The sequence below is a fragment of the Bactrocera dorsalis genome, chromosome 4, assembly GCF_023373825.1.
Source record: "Bactrocera dorsalis isolate Fly_Bdor chromosome 4, ASM2337382v1, whole genome shotgun sequence".
In the NCBI taxonomy this organism is placed as follows: Eukaryota; Metazoa; Arthropoda; class Insecta; order Diptera; family Tephritidae; genus Bactrocera; species Bactrocera dorsalis.
The window spans coordinates 125104-140936 of record NC_064306.1 but is presented as its reverse complement, the minus strand read 5'-3'; the positions used below and the strand labels follow the sequence as shown (position 1 = coordinate 140936).

The 15833-nt window shown below is 33.6% G+C and overlaps 2 protein-coding genes across 3 annotated transcripts; one reads left to right on the top strand and one right to left on the bottom strand.

Moving 5' to 3' along the window:
- Positions 1–975: 975 nt before the first annotated feature.
- LOC105230350 (uncharacterized) lies at positions 976–15820 on the bottom strand. 2 transcript variants are annotated; one of them, XM_011211069.3, is made up of 10 exons: positions 13593–15820; positions 13212–13529; positions 12168–12330; positions 6825–6959; positions 6294–6756; positions 3776–6222; positions 3516–3711; positions 3260–3443; positions 3082–3201; positions 976–3010 (listed from the first exon to the last, which is right to left on the bottom strand). In XM_011211069.3, exons 1-10 carry the CDS (start codon positions 13985–13987, stop codon positions 2824–2826), a joined length of 4608 nt encoding a protein of 1535 aa, XP_011209371.2. In that variant the 5' UTR covers positions 13988–15820; the 3' UTR covers positions 976–2823. The 2 variants fall into 2 exon arrangements, with proteins under 2 accessions (XP_011209371.2, XP_019847400.2); XM_019991841.3 differs by lacking the exons at positions 12168–12330; positions 13212–13529; positions 13593–15820 and adding an exon at positions 7051–7377.
- LOC105230349 (endocuticle structural glycoprotein SgAbd-2) lies at positions 10832–12141 on the top strand. The gene is made up of 3 exons (XM_011211068.4): positions 10832–11233; positions 11291–11586; positions 11660–12141. The coding sequence occupies exons 1-3, from the start codon at positions 11225–11227 to the stop codon at positions 11967–11969; spliced, it is 615 nt and encodes a 204-aa protein (XP_011209370.2). The 5' UTR covers positions 10832–11224; the 3' UTR covers positions 11970–12141.
- Positions 15821–15833: the final 13 nt, after the last annotated feature.

Genomic DNA, 15833 nt, shown 5'->3' with positions numbered 1-15833 from the left:
ATGGCTTTTTGGGCTAATAAAATGTGGCGAGTAATTATGGCGTGTAGGGTGCTGTTGGTGAAATAAGAGATTTTTAGCATGCTAATTGCATTCATATTCACAATTTTGTAGTAGGGCAATAATTGACGCAGCTGTTTTAATTGACATTTGCAAATCATTTTGCCAGTTTTAAACATCCCTGTTTCCCGGTTGGCAGTCATACGTAGCGGAAGCGGAATCATACTAAAATGGCTAAAGCAGCAGGAAATGTCAGTAGCTAATAGTCCTCAGACTGGTAAAGTGTTCATTTTTCACACATAGTTGGAATAAAGACCTATCTGCTTTGAAAGTTGTCTTTTTAATAAGTAAGTATATTAATAGAACCTCTACTATCCTTTCCTGATTTTATATGGACTATTTTTTATTGTAGTATATTGCGAGTTGAACACAGGAAACGAAAATAAAAAGTGCATATAATAAAGATACATAGAATTTTGAGGTTAGCATCTTTTATTTAGTAAAATATTCTTTGTCTAAAAAGTTAAGAAATCTTTATAAGTAAACTCTTTGAAATTAATTTAAGTAGAGAAAATCGTGTTTTATGTTTAAAATGCTGAAAAGAGTGCTAAACGTAAATCAAAATTAATTTCTATGCGCAAGCTTCATCAAGAAATACATACATTTACACAAGCATAAGCGGAAAATTTTCTAAAGGCTGCCTGGATAAAGAGGTATGTAGCTCTGTAAGTGTATTTACGAATATGCATCTTTTTTCAACCGTGGTTATATAATTATTTTTAAATAATATAATATAAAATATGTCTCATAAGTTTTAAAACAAAAAATGGCTATGTTTGCCATAAATTTTGCTGTCGCTGATCCTATAACTACATAACCTTCAGGATTATATATTTCTTTTCTCTTCAAAATTCACTGGAATTACTGTTAGGCATATTGGGCTCAAAATACGTTCTTTCCCAAAATAAAATAATCATATAAATGGCGTTGATTAATATGTTTTTATTTATAGTATGAATATCTACGACTATTTATACATTATTGGCTTATGTATATTATGAGTACGTGTGCAAGAATATCGATCAAGTATTTTTTAAAATACTACTGTTTTCAAAAGTAGTTTATTTTTTCTCTAAAATAATGTTTCAAACAAAAACTGCTTTTTTAATATTTTTCCAAGCACATCTGCGCTCATAACTATGTATATCATATACAATAATATTTTGATGTCTTATTACATTATTCCTTTTTACCAAAATTTTAAAACTTGCAGCAGTAAAACTTTACTCGGTTCATACTTAATTGAAAGTGTTTCGGTTATATTATTTTTCAAACTGAAGAAGCTTATACTAATATCACTATTTCTACCAGCAATTTTATAGAAATATTTTTTTTTCATTGTATATACACAGATCCAATACATATGTAATGAAGAATTTTAACAAAATCTTTCTATTTATTACCTTCCATGTAAATTGCAGTATTATTATAAAACTAATTCTAATTTTATATTTGAAAACGAAAAATTAGATATCTGTATTATAGTTGCACATATGTACATTCATAAATTTTGTTATCGATGATTAGTTCTCTTGTTTTGTAACGTTGTATAGAATTTCCATTTGCTGAATAGATAAAATTTTATAATTCTTATGGTGCATATCAGAGAATGTTGTGCTTTACTTATTGCCCTCAGTATTAATTATTTGTATTATAAATCAAAATCGGTTCTCTTTAAATTCAATGCAGAATTACTAAATATATATTGTTGTTGAGTATATAGAATTAAAAATAAGTATATAACTGAATAGCATAAATAAATATATTATTATGATATTTTGTAACAAACTGCACTGAATACATCCAGATGTGTAAACATGATCTTTTCTGAGAAATTAGCTGACATAATTATAAAATCAACTGCCTTATTGCACATTCAAAATGCAGTACTGAATTTCAATATGACTATTAAAAATTATTAAAAATATATATGATACTTAAAATTAAAAAAATATTGCACTAAAATCAGATTTATTAATAAGTGCCTAATAGCACATAACTTTTATATAAATTTGTATCTAAATTAGTTTTGCTCTTTGAGCTGTTCAACGAAACTTACACATGAGTGTGTAAGTAACATACTCTATTTACAAGTTCGTTCTTTAATCTGAGAATTTTAAATTAAAATTAATAACAAATACTTTCAAACAATTTTTTTCAAATATATGTATATGAATATATTTATGTATATGCATGATTTCAATATGTGCGTAAATTTATTATGGATTTTGCGGGTCTTCACGCTTTCGCTTATTAGCATTCATGTACAAGTAAATAGTGCTTATATAGTATATTTATGTAGTAGTGATGTAAATAAATATGTTTTGTGTATATGTACACTTTATTTAGAGAGTGTGTCATGAGTGGAAGTTAATGTATCTCTGCATGTGTATGTTTTGATCCTTTACTTCTAACTTTATTTGAATATAATAACTGCTTATCCTCAAGTCACCACCTATTTTCTAGCGTAAGCATGTGACTATATGCGTGTATATCATTGATGCGTTACTCCTGGTGCAAAGGCAATAGTTTTTTGTCACCTAGGAACACATATTAAATAAATATATTTTCATATGGGTTTTATGCAATCGTATTATTTTACTGGTATTGTCTTATTATTTATCGTTTTCTGTTCCTTTAATTTTATCAGTAAACGTGTATACGTTCTTGTATATGTATGTGTACATTAGCAACTAAAAACTACATTATATGTTTAATAACATATGTACATATCTAAAGTTATCGAAAATTATCTCTTGTAATGGCCTATAATAACTGAACAATGACTGGCTCAATTAAGCACATATGCTCGGCTCCACGAACTGGCAAGCGATTTAAGCAAAAATGTCGGATCATATCGGGAACAGCTTCAAATGGACGACTAAACTGGCCTAAAATGTATTGGCCTGATTCGTTGCGTTGGATACGCATATGCATAAATCCTTTGGCACCCCTAAATATATTTCAAATTATTATATATTATAAGAATCTTTGTTTTCAAAACGTTTTCTTTTAAACACTTACTTAAGTGAAAGTGAATAGTCTTGCTTGGTGGATTCGCAGTTACGCACAAGGAAACTTCCTTCATTGAGGGGCCGTAAAGTATTTTCTGCTTCGATGCGAGTAATGGCTCCATGATACCAACTTTATTGAAATTATTTATTACTATTGTTTTAACATTAATATGTAAAATGAATCTTACCCCTGACGCTCAAGTGGTATAGAAATGTCAATTAAATCGACAGCCGATGTGAAGCCTTTTCCTATGTTAAGATTGAGTTCTTTATTATTGGATGAAAGGCCTCGTAAGTCGAGACTACCAAATTTATTTGTTGGTCGCGGTTCATTAAAGTTTAAAGTTAAGTTTTGTCGAAAGATAGCACCGTCTGAGAAAACCGTCACCGTCAAAGAAAACAAATATTTATATTATACTAAAATATATTAAAAAAAGGACTTACCTAACTTTAGGGAGATTTTGTTTTCATCACGCATTGAATGACTAGAAGATGCTTGTGACAATCCGCTGGATTCAGTACTATGACACAAAAGCCCCGTTTCTGTTTGATTCGTGCGGAGTCGTCTTCTCAGTTTCGGCATGTCAAATGGTAACTCGCCCAAATCCACAGATGTGGCACTTCCGGATGTACAAGCTTCCTAAAAATAAGTAATGATAATCATATGAAGTTAAGGACTGCAGTGGTCTTTTCAATTTAGTTACCTGTTGCAGAGCTTTTTTTCGTCTTAATTTTGGCATATCAAAAGGTAAATCACGTAAGTCTTTGGGTACCCCACATGAGTGGGCAGCAGTCGCAGCTGCGCTGGTGCTGCTCTCATTTACTTTGTCAGACTGTGGGAAGTTAAGCTTTGAAAGACTAAAATTTTGAATACCAGCACTCAATTTGGAGTCTTCGCGCGAGTGAAGTGAAATGCCACTGTCCGAACCGATAATTTCATCGGTTAAATTGAGAAGTGTTTTGTTTGCGGGCATCTTCTTTTTCTTTAATATATCTATCGATGTTTGTTGTAGGGTTTTTGTAATTTCAACATTTAATGTTGAAGTGTGGGAACCTGTTTGAAGCTGTTGACCAATTTGCTTAATTTCCTCAGGGGAGGTATGTTGAGTTTTATTTTGTTCTGACAATTCGGAAGCTGGTTCTTGGGAAGACTTGTCTGATATTGGACTTAAGATATGTAATTTTGAGTGGACAACAATAGGTGCTCGCAAAGGGAGCGCAACGCTCGAGCTACCAGATTCAGAGCTATGTGAACTCAACGAGGTTGAGTTCCTTGATTCTGAACTGGAAGTACTTCTATTTCCTTCACTGGTACTCGACCGCAAAGATTCCATGCTGCCACCACTACTCGATGTGGCAATGCTTTCGGTCGAGGAGTAATTATGTGGCCTGCGACCGTCATTTCCCACATGGTGGCGGTGAGAGACGTGGCTTTTTCTTAGTTCCAATACTCGTCCCGATTCAATAATAAATGAGCGAGGTCTGTTCCGACCTCTTGAACTGTGGGATTGTGTAATATTATGAATGTTTCTTGAAGTTGAAGATGGTGGATTAACGTATGCGCTATCTGTGATGCTATTTTCATTACTAGTACCCACAGATACAGCATGTTGATGTTGTTGACGCAAAGAAGACTGTAGTGGAAGACGTAAGTCTCGCAATCGTGGATGAGCTGGATTAGAATATGGCAAGTTCGGAGCACTTTTTATACTATTCATTAGAAAACGGTCATGTTTTCCTGGAAATTTAATCGGTAATGGAGCAGTCGACGGAGGAGATGGAGTGTATCCACGAATAGGTAATTGGGATGTAGAAGTCGATGGTAAATCCGTTTGTTGGCCATCAATTTGATCGCTAACAAGTACTTTCTCTATGCCTGCTGTTATTTTTAAAATATGAGTTTCATAGTCAGCATTTTTCGGAGGGTCACCTTCTGGAGGGAAAGCCGAGAGTGGCGAACCATTTCCACTCGCATTTCCACCTGAGTTGCTGCTTTTCTCTTGTATGGCATGATTCTTTGAATTTTTTAACCTCTTACCCTCGAGACGAGACTTCACTTGTGTAGTTTTTGTAGGGCGAGGCTCAGGCTTTATGACTGCATCAGTACTACTGTTCGGCTGAAATAAGACAGAGTGGTTTGTAACTCGATCAACCTCGTCCAGATCGTCGTCCGATTTAGCTATTTTACAATCAAACGCTGTCTCATACAATTGTCGTGTTCGGCTAGACATTTCGTCGTCGTCTGCCTCAGCAATTGTACAATTTAATTGAGTTTCACTATTCTCTTCAAACACATTTCCAATAGACGATTTTAAATTGTTTATGTCTGGTACGCAGTCAGGGCATTCATGTACGCCATTTGGATGGACATAGAATATACTACGTGGTCGAAAGAATTCGTCAATGTCGTCTCCAACAGTCGGTGCAACACAGGCGCAAATTGCCGGTCCGAACTGTTTATGAGGAGGCATCGACGAATTGTCTTCCGCAACTGGCAGAACCTGTAATTTTTCAGTCTGATGGATACAAGTTCCTGTGTTCAAACCTTCGTTAATTGGCTGAATGTTACATGTTTTTCGAACTAAAGCCAAAGCCCTTGCATGCCACTGTCTACGCTTCTGACATTCACTACAATCAGATTCTTCGGAAGTTGAAGTGGTAGGCGAATCACAACGAATTATATGTACTCCCTCCTCAGTAAATGAGTAACGTTTCGGTGTCTCAATCGAACCAATGTCTGACACTAAGAGTGGCTTCGCAGAGCTTCCATCTTGTTCAATCTGATTTTTATCGTGCTCTTTATCCTCTGGTATGTCAAGACTTGTACTTTTACGATAAAAACCTATATCAATAGATGAGTGTATCAAATGCGGTGGTTCAGACACTGTTGATTGACGGCTTTTATTTTTTGTATCCTTATCTGGCGGCGCTATCTCGTTATCTTTGGGTTTTAATATGTCCGAGTAGTAATATGGTGACGGATTTCTTTTGCTAGTATCTGATGGCGCAGCTACCAATTTACGAGGGCTTCGATATAATTGCGAAGGTAGTGCTTGCACAAGGTCGTCAGAAATGCTATCAGGTGAATTAAGTTCAGGAACTTTTATTGATTCATTATTTTCATCACCCGAAGACTTAGGACCTGATGAATCTGAAGAGAAATATTTATTCCACAATTTTAATCAATATACGTATACTTGCATTATATTGTCTAGAGCTTACCTGAACTGCAATTAGAACGCTTAGTTATTTTTTGATCTTTAGAGGCGATAATCTGATGCGCTGGTCGTTGATGTTTGTTTATCCTTCGCTTTACTCTCTTTTGTTTCTGTTTCTTGTGACGCTTGGAATCTTTAGGATCTGAGTAACCTTCGATAAGTTTAATCGATGCGTGCTTTACTGTTGTGGGAAGAGGAGGATGTGGCTGAAGAAGGAATTGCGGTTGCGATTGCGTTTGATTTGTCTGGTTATGTGATTTTAATTGAAAAGAGTGGTTGTTTAATGCTTGTAGGTCAGTATGTTCGGATTGAATAGAATGCTGTATACTATTCGAAGCATGTGTAGATGGAAGTATATTTAAAGTGGTCTTGTTTGGCGGTAACGTTGATAAAGATGCTGATGGTGGTGGAGGTGGTAGTGCTTCCAAGTCTTGAAATTGGGGTTCTTTTCTTTCGTTTAACGTAATCTGCATAAATATTTAATAAAATAATTACAAAATCCCAAAATTTCATAAGTATGTATGTGTTAGCTTACAAATTCAGTGTGTGGACTAGGATGAATCCAATGTTCTGGATTGGTTGGAATAGCTTCTGCTAAGCATGGATCAAAGCTGGACGGCCGTTTCTTAACAAAATCAACTGGTAAACTGTAATCGTCACAGATGGCAATCTGAAGTGAAAGCAAAAAATTGTTTTAATATTTAAATATCTGAAGTGTGTATTATTACTGCTATAATACGAATGGAATTTGACTTTCGCACCTCAAAATATAATTGTAAACGATATTGTTTCCGACAATCATAACAATACCATTCAAGATATTTGTTTTCGTGCATTTCTTTACTAGTAGAAGAAGATAACCCAATACATTTGTCGTGAAAAAGACGAGAACATGGTCCTGCACATTGTACAGTCATCTCATTTGATGAAAAGTTTATCCAGCACCGACGACAAAACATTTTATGTATTTTTGTTTAATATTAACTTGTACCACTAAATGTGCGCACCTTTACTAAAAGAGTTACCGTTTACTACTAACGACATTTCCTTAGCATTACAATATAATATCGCCTAGCACATAACATTCTCTCCTAAAATAAACCGTATGTGAGGGGACACACATATTGTATGTAGATTTCAAGCTCGAGGGTATTAATACATTTTGTAGAACGAATATCGTTCCTCTAAAGAAATGCTATTGACTGTGAGTTCTTTACAAATATGAAATAAGGCTTGAGTTATTTTTTTTCGCTGTAAGGTGTTTACATTGCTTAGATGAATGCGTCAAAGGAGAGAGGCGCATCTCATGTTTTATTTCGCATTCTTTTCATAAGATGTAACTTGCTCATTAAAGTGACCGCAACTACACTTACTGTATGTATGTGATATCTTAAGTTTATAGTGTATATTTATATGCATATATGTATTTAGGTATTGAAATGTAAAATGTGTAAAACAACTAATGATAGCTATCCCAAATAAATGTTTAACCAAATACTTAAGTAAGCTATTTATTGAGACTTTTTCAATGATTTATTTTACCCAGATATATGTGTCTGTGAATATGAATATGAATATATATATTATATAATATTTATATTCCAAACTTTCGCAAAGAAATATATGAAATTAAATTTGCAGAAACAGAGTTAGTTATTCTATAACTAAAACACTACACACTGATGTTTAGGCAACCATAGAGGAGTGCGCAGGTAATTATTCGGCACATAAGTTTCACAAGTTTTGTGATGACAATCGACTGAGACATTGGGAAACCCCTCAAGCGGGTTCCAAATGTGTCCCATTCTCTTTTTATCAGCAACGATGAGTCATGAAGGTCGTGACGAAAACAAGGTATATGCTGTGGCGCTGTGCCTAGTATTTCTTCGAAATTTCGAATTATTTGCACACATGTATGTACATATTGCATTATATTTACATTCGAAGAGAGTAAAAGCGTCTGTGTAGAAAAGTAATGGCGAATGCAACCGCTCTTTAAATAAAAAAACTTCAAGTTAAAAAATAAACCATAGAAGTACTTACAAATTAGCACTTTGATGCTGGGAAAATCAATCTAGCCGCTAGCACGTATTTTTATGGCTTTTAGTTAAAGATTCATATGTTTTAAAGGGATCAAAAACAAAAATTGGAATCACGAAATATTTCCACTGTCGATTTTTTCAACATGTGAAACACACAACGATAATCACTCACACACAAGCGGATATACACAAATTAAGAGTCTTTAGTGAAATTATGCGGAAATGGAATATATTGTATATTATCTCACCTTTTACAATTTCAAAGATTCACGAAACCTCAAGACTAGTTATACAAATATAAAACTTTTTTGTACATTAACAATAAAGTAAATAACAAAAAGGACAATTTTCCAAAAAAAAATTGTATTGAAGATGGATGGACTGTGCAATAGTTAAAAGCCGTTCCACTGCGTTGTGGTGATATGTACGGTTTGCGTTCTACTTTAATATGCGACTTTTCACTGCTTCGCTTACAAAATTGGATGTAGCCACACAATACATTTCCTTTGTAATTTATTTTCAATTGAGTTATGAATTATATTCACGAACCGGAAGGTATGTTTTTGTTTTCCTAATAAATAGAATAAAATGTTTCACTCATAAGTAATCTGTTTGTTTCACTTGACGTTGACTTTAGAACTGCGGATATAATTTGCAGAAAGATATTTTACATCAAATTCAACCCCTAATAGCGAAAAAGTGGGGTTGAAGAGCCGCGAGAGCGATATTCGATTGCGAAAGCTTTTGCAGACTCTCTTTTGAACATTGTATTCGAAAGTATGGATATGAAATATTGGATCTAGATTTAAAAAATAATTAGCTGTGAATTTTTAAATTAAAAATGATATGTGCGTCATCAGTTTTAAAATATGTTTACATATATATGTATGTATGTATATTCAAACATGACGTGTGAAAACGCGAACGATTGAAACTTGTTGTCAAGTAATATTTTAATTAATAGATAAATTAATTAATTTTTTAATTAATTTTTTAGTATTGATAAGAGAGATAGGTCAATAGGCCATACGGAATTGCAATTTGAAGTATCCACCGAAGCTCTCTGTCTAGAATTTATTGATAGATCTCACAAGTTTGCATATACCATAGTTTTATTAACATATTTTATATGATTTTTTTTTTACATTTCGTACATATGAATCTAACCAATAATTATAACAAATTTGAATGATTCTCCTAGTACATTTACGTACGTGTATATACATATGTATATATGTCCATTGTCAGTAATTAAGACGAATGGTTGTCAGGAAATCCGTTTATAATGAATTCAAAATGCTGCGTTTCAAATTCGTGACACATCCCAGCGTCTTTATGAACTATAATTGCATGTGTTTAAGTATATATACGAGTATGCCTAAATATATACCCCTTTCATGTGTGTGTTATTGGTCAAAACTTAGCATACAGGGAACAAATATCTGTAATTTGTGTATGTACATATGTACATGTAAATCGCCAGTATTCAGCGATTACGCTGTCGCCGGTAGATATATGGCAAATAAGAGTTTGTTCTAAACGCATCTACTCTTTTTTTCGGTCTTGCATTTGTGCATTCTACCGTAGCCGTGCGCTTTTTTACAGACAATTAATACGTTATTGGTATGTTCCTACATACATACATATATGTATATATTATGTTCGCAGTCTTATGTTAATTGTAGGGGGTTTCTTTTCAACGTTAAATTGGCGGAAAATTACAAAAAAAAAGTTTTTCGTATTTTTTGGAGCAAATATTAAATCCAATGCCTAAAAATACACATGCAGATATTTGCATATGTATGTCATACATATTTACATATACTACGTCTGCCTATTAGCAGTGCAGAACTCTTTTGGTTAAAATGAACGCGTACATAAAGTGTTCACTTTTTCAAACCAACCCACATCAATTTAAAATGAACGGTTAGTAAGAAAAATAGGGAATACCAAAAAATAAGAGAAAAATATGTGCTCGACAATGATTAATAATGCATAATATAGTTTTGACTTGTTTGCCAACTATAAAGTTCTAAATTCTTAAGAGCAGATTCTAATAATAGCGTTGATCTTATGATCTTATTAACAGTAATACAAAATACAGTCAAGCCGGATCAAGTGAAACGTGAAAAATTGTAAGCTGCTTGCGCTGCGTCATCCTCAAAGTCACAAAACAATGCGAATATCGTAAAAATGTATTCAATAGGTTTATAAAATTAATATTTTTACAGAATATAAAGTAGATTTTTATGAAGAAAGAAAAGAAATGTCCCTTACTTTTTTAAAACAAATTGCAAGAGACATTCATTTTTAAATTTATATGAGAATGCTAAACTTAACTGAGTTTTGCTGTACATTGCCTGTACATACATGATTTTAACATATCGACTTCCTTGTCGAATTGTATTTATTAATTACATATAGTATAATAATGTGTTTGTAAGTATGCTCATAATATCGGTAAACTCATTTCAACTTTCAATTTCAAAGCCTGATTAATTCGATTTTCTTTAACTCGCTCAGATTTTAAGTCACAACACAAAAATAGTTATGAACTTATAGTAATTTCTATATTAAAAATAGTTCTAGAAAGGAGTTTTTATACATTATGCTTCAAGACTTCTTCGTATTAAATCGTATGATTTCTTGTTCTTTCGATGTTAGAGTATTGGTGGCATCAACTGACAATTAAAAATCAAATTGCTTGAAGTTAGCCTAAATGAATGAAGAATAATTTGATAATTCTATGCCTTTTGCGATATTCTGCTATAAAAGAATGTACAGCATGGCTTACAATCGGCAGTCTCTTCACAGTCCCCATCAGATGCGAAGCAACCGGAACAACAATTCGTCAGTTGTAAATAAAAATCACAGATCTTAGTTGTTTATAAAAATGAAAGGGGTAAATAAAGAGTTAGTTGATAATAAATACAATATATACATTAAAACTCTCATTTAGCAAATTGCAATATTTATCTTGTGCGAGTACGTGTTATTTTCTAAAGTTCTGAGCCTAGCTCCGCCTTCTTTGAAGTATTTACCGCCTGGAAATATTGGTGTTCCCTCTCGGCAATATTTGGCATCTGATCGAGACAGAAACTTGCACTATAAGAAAGTGAATGGAGCACCGAGCGTTACAGAATACGAACGTGGTACTGGTAGTGTACGAACAAGATATGGTGCACCAAAGCAAATACAGGTACCTATCGTCAGACAGGACTACGTAAGCGATGCAAGCGGAAGTTATAATTTTGGGTAATATTCTTAATCAGAAAGCTGTAAACCTGTAGTCATTCGACATGAATATTTTCATAACCCAAATATGTAGATTCGAAACTGCGAATGGTATTCAGCGCGTTGAATCGGGGGATGTTTATAACAAGCCGAAAAGCTCACTAAACGTGGAAGGTTCATATTCTTACACAGGAGATGATGGTCGTACATATACCGTTAATTACAGAGCTGATGAAAATGGATTTCATGCAGAAGGTGATCATTTACCCACGCCTCCGCCCTTGCATAACCAGAATAGTGTAGACGGAACTTTCTCTAGAAGTGGTTCTCAAAACAAAGCCAATGTGTACTCACCGTCGATTCAATATCTACCGCCACAACGTTTTTATTCGAAGCGGCAATAGACATTATTAAAAGTGTTTTTATGTATTTTTTTGAGATGGTTGGTCATCCAAAATTAGTACGTATCATATAAATATTTAGTGATATACATATATGTACATATGTATATGTGTAGCGTAAAAGATACTCCCTTCATTGTTTACGTAGATTTAAAATAAACACTTTATACTTCCATTTTATTTAAAGTTTTAATATCCTACCTGTTTTTTCATCGTATCTGTTAGTTCGTCGATACACTCCTTTCTTTCGAATCTTTCGAATTTGAAGCTATTAGAGCGATAAAGTTCGTTATCTTCATGCCGTCGATTCCGGCATAACCGTCGCATTATAATATTACCACTACCACCTCCTCCAAGTCGTGGGCTAGTTTAAATAAAATAAAGAAAAGTCTAATAAAATCTCAGTATTTCAACAAATAATGAAGTACATAATTATTTGGAACAATGAAAGTTCTCACATAAACTTTGCATATTTACTGGTTTAATGGAGATCATATTGCCTATAACCATATTTTAGTGACTGTAACGAAAAGTATAAATTGTAAAAGCCTTCACTTTGCTAAATGTTATATTTTTGCACAAAGGAAATTATTGAGGTTCTCTTAAGAGGGTTTGGAAGGCAAATGCATACGTATATGCGTATATACATGTTTTCAAACAAAAGGTGTGGGTACAAGCATACGTATACTTATGTATATGAGAGTAGCTGGAATTAGCTGCGAGTGCCTGTGAAAGTGAAAATAGTCAAGCAAAGCAAACATCTGCAGAATTTAAAAAGACGTATTTGGGCCTTTCGTCATACATAGGTATGTACCGTCATATATGTATGTATATGTATGCAGTAACTATACCTGAATACATGTGGTACATAAGTTATTTATATGAGTTAATTTATTTGCAGCTGCTGGCATCTTCTTAATTCGCAGCTGGTATTTTTTAAACGGAACCACTTTAGTTATGTTTGAAGTTTTCGTTTATAAAAATAAGGGAGTTCATAGAATATAATTTAATATTAATATGTTTGTTGGGAATAGTTCGGGTTTGTTCTAAGAAACTAAATGCTCTTATAAACACAAAAGCCTAAATCGGATAGCAATATCATGAAGGAACCCTTAATAAATATTTCAAACGACGAATAGGACTAACATAACATAATTATTAAGCAGTAGATAAACTATGCCTAATATATTGAGTTCAAGATTCGCAATGATTATGTACCAATTTCATATTAACTACTATGCGTACCCGCATGGCTTGCAATGAGTCATGTGCAAATCCCAGTTAAGGTGAAAATTGAACATGCGAAGTTTCGCTACGGCTCGTTGCCGCAACGATATGTCTGGAGCAGCTGATATGGCTGCTGTTGTTGCTGTAGTGGTAGTGCCCGTCGTTGCTTGGCTAGAATCCACTTCCCGACTTGTGTTAGGATACATCATAACTGTGCCACTGGGTGCAGAGGTAGCCATTACCCGACTTGACGAAAGCCTTAATTGGCGGTGATGACGGTGACTCCCAATTGTGGCATCAGAAGAGTCTTTTATTGTGTAAAAGCCACCAGATGATCTAAAAATAGTTTTATTTATTTTTATTCGTTACGAAAACATAAGTAATCCAATGAAGACTTACGACATGTTGTCACCACCGCCTCCTCCGACACAACTGACTCCACTTCGTCGCGAACGACTTTTACGACGACGTCGTCTGCGCCGATCAGATGATGCATGGCTATGGAGGACGTGTTGGCTCAGAGATTTTGGATATTGCGACGGTATATGCTTTCCCTCGGTAGCTGTTGTGGGTCCACTGCCTACCGTAATTAGACCGCTTGCTGCCAAGCGACGACCAGTGGCAGTACTGGAGGGCATGTTGCCAGTGTTATTTCCACTCGCAGCTATCATTCCCATATTGCCATCGCAAATACCTCCGCCTGAAGTTGTTGTGTCAGCAGCTTGTGTGACGGTTGCTGTTTTTGACGAACGACCACCAAAGCTGTGGTTAACTTTGCGCCACATACGTTCCATTTCAATGAACACATACGTTGATTGAAGGGGCTTGCAATATGCACGGGATGTTCGAAAGTAACTATGACAAATAATGTTAATAGAGCGCCGATCTTACTTTTTTAATATAGTAAGGAACCATTTAAGTTATTATTATTATTTTTTGAACTATTTATACAAAAGGAACCATACAAGTCGATTTTGTTTGATTATTTATTTATGTGTTTTTGATTTTCTAATTCATCAATTGTTACTAGCGTATATACATATGTATATATTTTGTAATTATTATATATTTTTATTTATTCCGCACGTTTGCAGCGCTGTTGGGAATTTAAGTTTCAAGTCTGCATTTATATGTGTCTATATGTACATAGGTATTTACATATGTATGTACATTCTTATTTATTGGGATATACTCTATAAACTCAATTTATTACAAGTAAAATTACCTCTGCAACATTTCAGAGAATAATAATAATTATTATAAAATAACACAACTTTTTAGAGAATTGCCCTAATAAAAAAATGAGTAGACACGATTAAAGTCTGTCTACTAAACTGAGCACCTTAAAGGAATCGCATTGTCATTGCAGGAACTTAGCTTTGTAGTGCACTACAGTTTCTGCCAGGATGTTACTTTCATATACTTTTGAACAGTTATTACACTACTAGTTTGAATTATGAAAGACATTAATTAACAGGATATCGAAGGAATTGTATCAGCAAAAATGTAAAGACCATACACATAAATATCGCTTTTGTAACGTATACACCAAGGATAGGCCGACGGATTTTTTCTGTGGTGAACACAATCACTCATTTTAACAAATCACACACATTTTTCCATAATAACAGTGGTAAAAAAACAAATATGCGCAATTCTGTTTTTATTAGTTTACGAATATTGAAATATATTTTATATATTAATTGACAATTATGAAAATGGACACGTTTTTTGGAAAGTATTAAATTTTTATGCACTGATGTATACAGTACTCGATTCTCGGCAAACCCTTCTGCACGAATAAAATTTCCACCATAGGAAAAGGTTTGCTCTGTTGGCTCAAAGCTTTTCATAGAAAAGATTTTAGAAAAGCTTTTCGCTCACTCGCCACCTGTCAGATGGCAAACATCAACAATTTCAATGCATCCTTTGGAAGGTGGTGGAATTTCCTTTTCAATTTATTCGAAATCAACCCTCGCACAATTCAAACGGCTCATACTTATTATACTGAGAGTTGTATTTTACTCTGTAGAAGCGCGTTTTACTGTGAATTGACGATTTTCGAAAATTATTGGTTTGTTTATTAAGTTTTCTGATTTATAAAATTATAAGCATATGTGCATTTTATATCTACATCTACTTTTGTCTTACAAATAAACTTCGTATTTTGTATAATTTTCGTATTCCTGGGTTGCAGTCAGGCTGAAAAGCTGGGTATCGTTTCTTCGGTGGGAATTTCGTGAGATCGCTATTGACCGATATACAGTGTTAAAAATCAAAATGACAATATTCCAATATTTCGACTTCGAATCGTTTCCGCGTCTAACGTATGCTTCATATATGGCCTTAAGCAACTTTTTTTAATATTTGCAAAATTAAGAATATATTTTTAGAGGTGTTTTAAGTATTTGCATTGAACTCGTCACACAAATTCCAATTCGAATTTAATAAGCTAACAATAACACAAATCAGCTAATATATTTGAATTAGTACTTTTTTAAAATGTTCTAAGTCTTCTTAGTATGCAAAAACATCTATACATTTGAATGTAATTAATATAATGTATAAGTATGTATACAATATGAATATTTAATGAAATTAAATATGTATATACTTTCACATACATATTATGTTAAGTGC

Coding starts and splice junctions, on each gene's coding strand:
- LOC105230349 (XM_011211068.4), top strand. Junction 11,587..11,659: donor AGCGGAAGTTATAATTTTGG/GTAATATTCTTA, acceptor CCAAATATGTAG/ATTCGAAACTGCGAATGGTA.
- LOC105230350 (XM_011211069.3), bottom strand. CDS start 13,987: ATGGAACGTATGTGGCGCAAAGTTAACCACAGCTTTGGTGGTCGTTCG. Junction 6,960..12,167: donor CAGATACGATGAAAAAACAG/GTAGGATATTAA, acceptor CTTTCACTTCAG/ATTGCCATCTGTGACGATTA. Junction 3,712..3,775: donor GAAAAAAAGCTCTGCAACAG/GTAACTAAATTG, acceptor ACTTATTTTTAG/GAAGCTTGTACATCCGGAAG.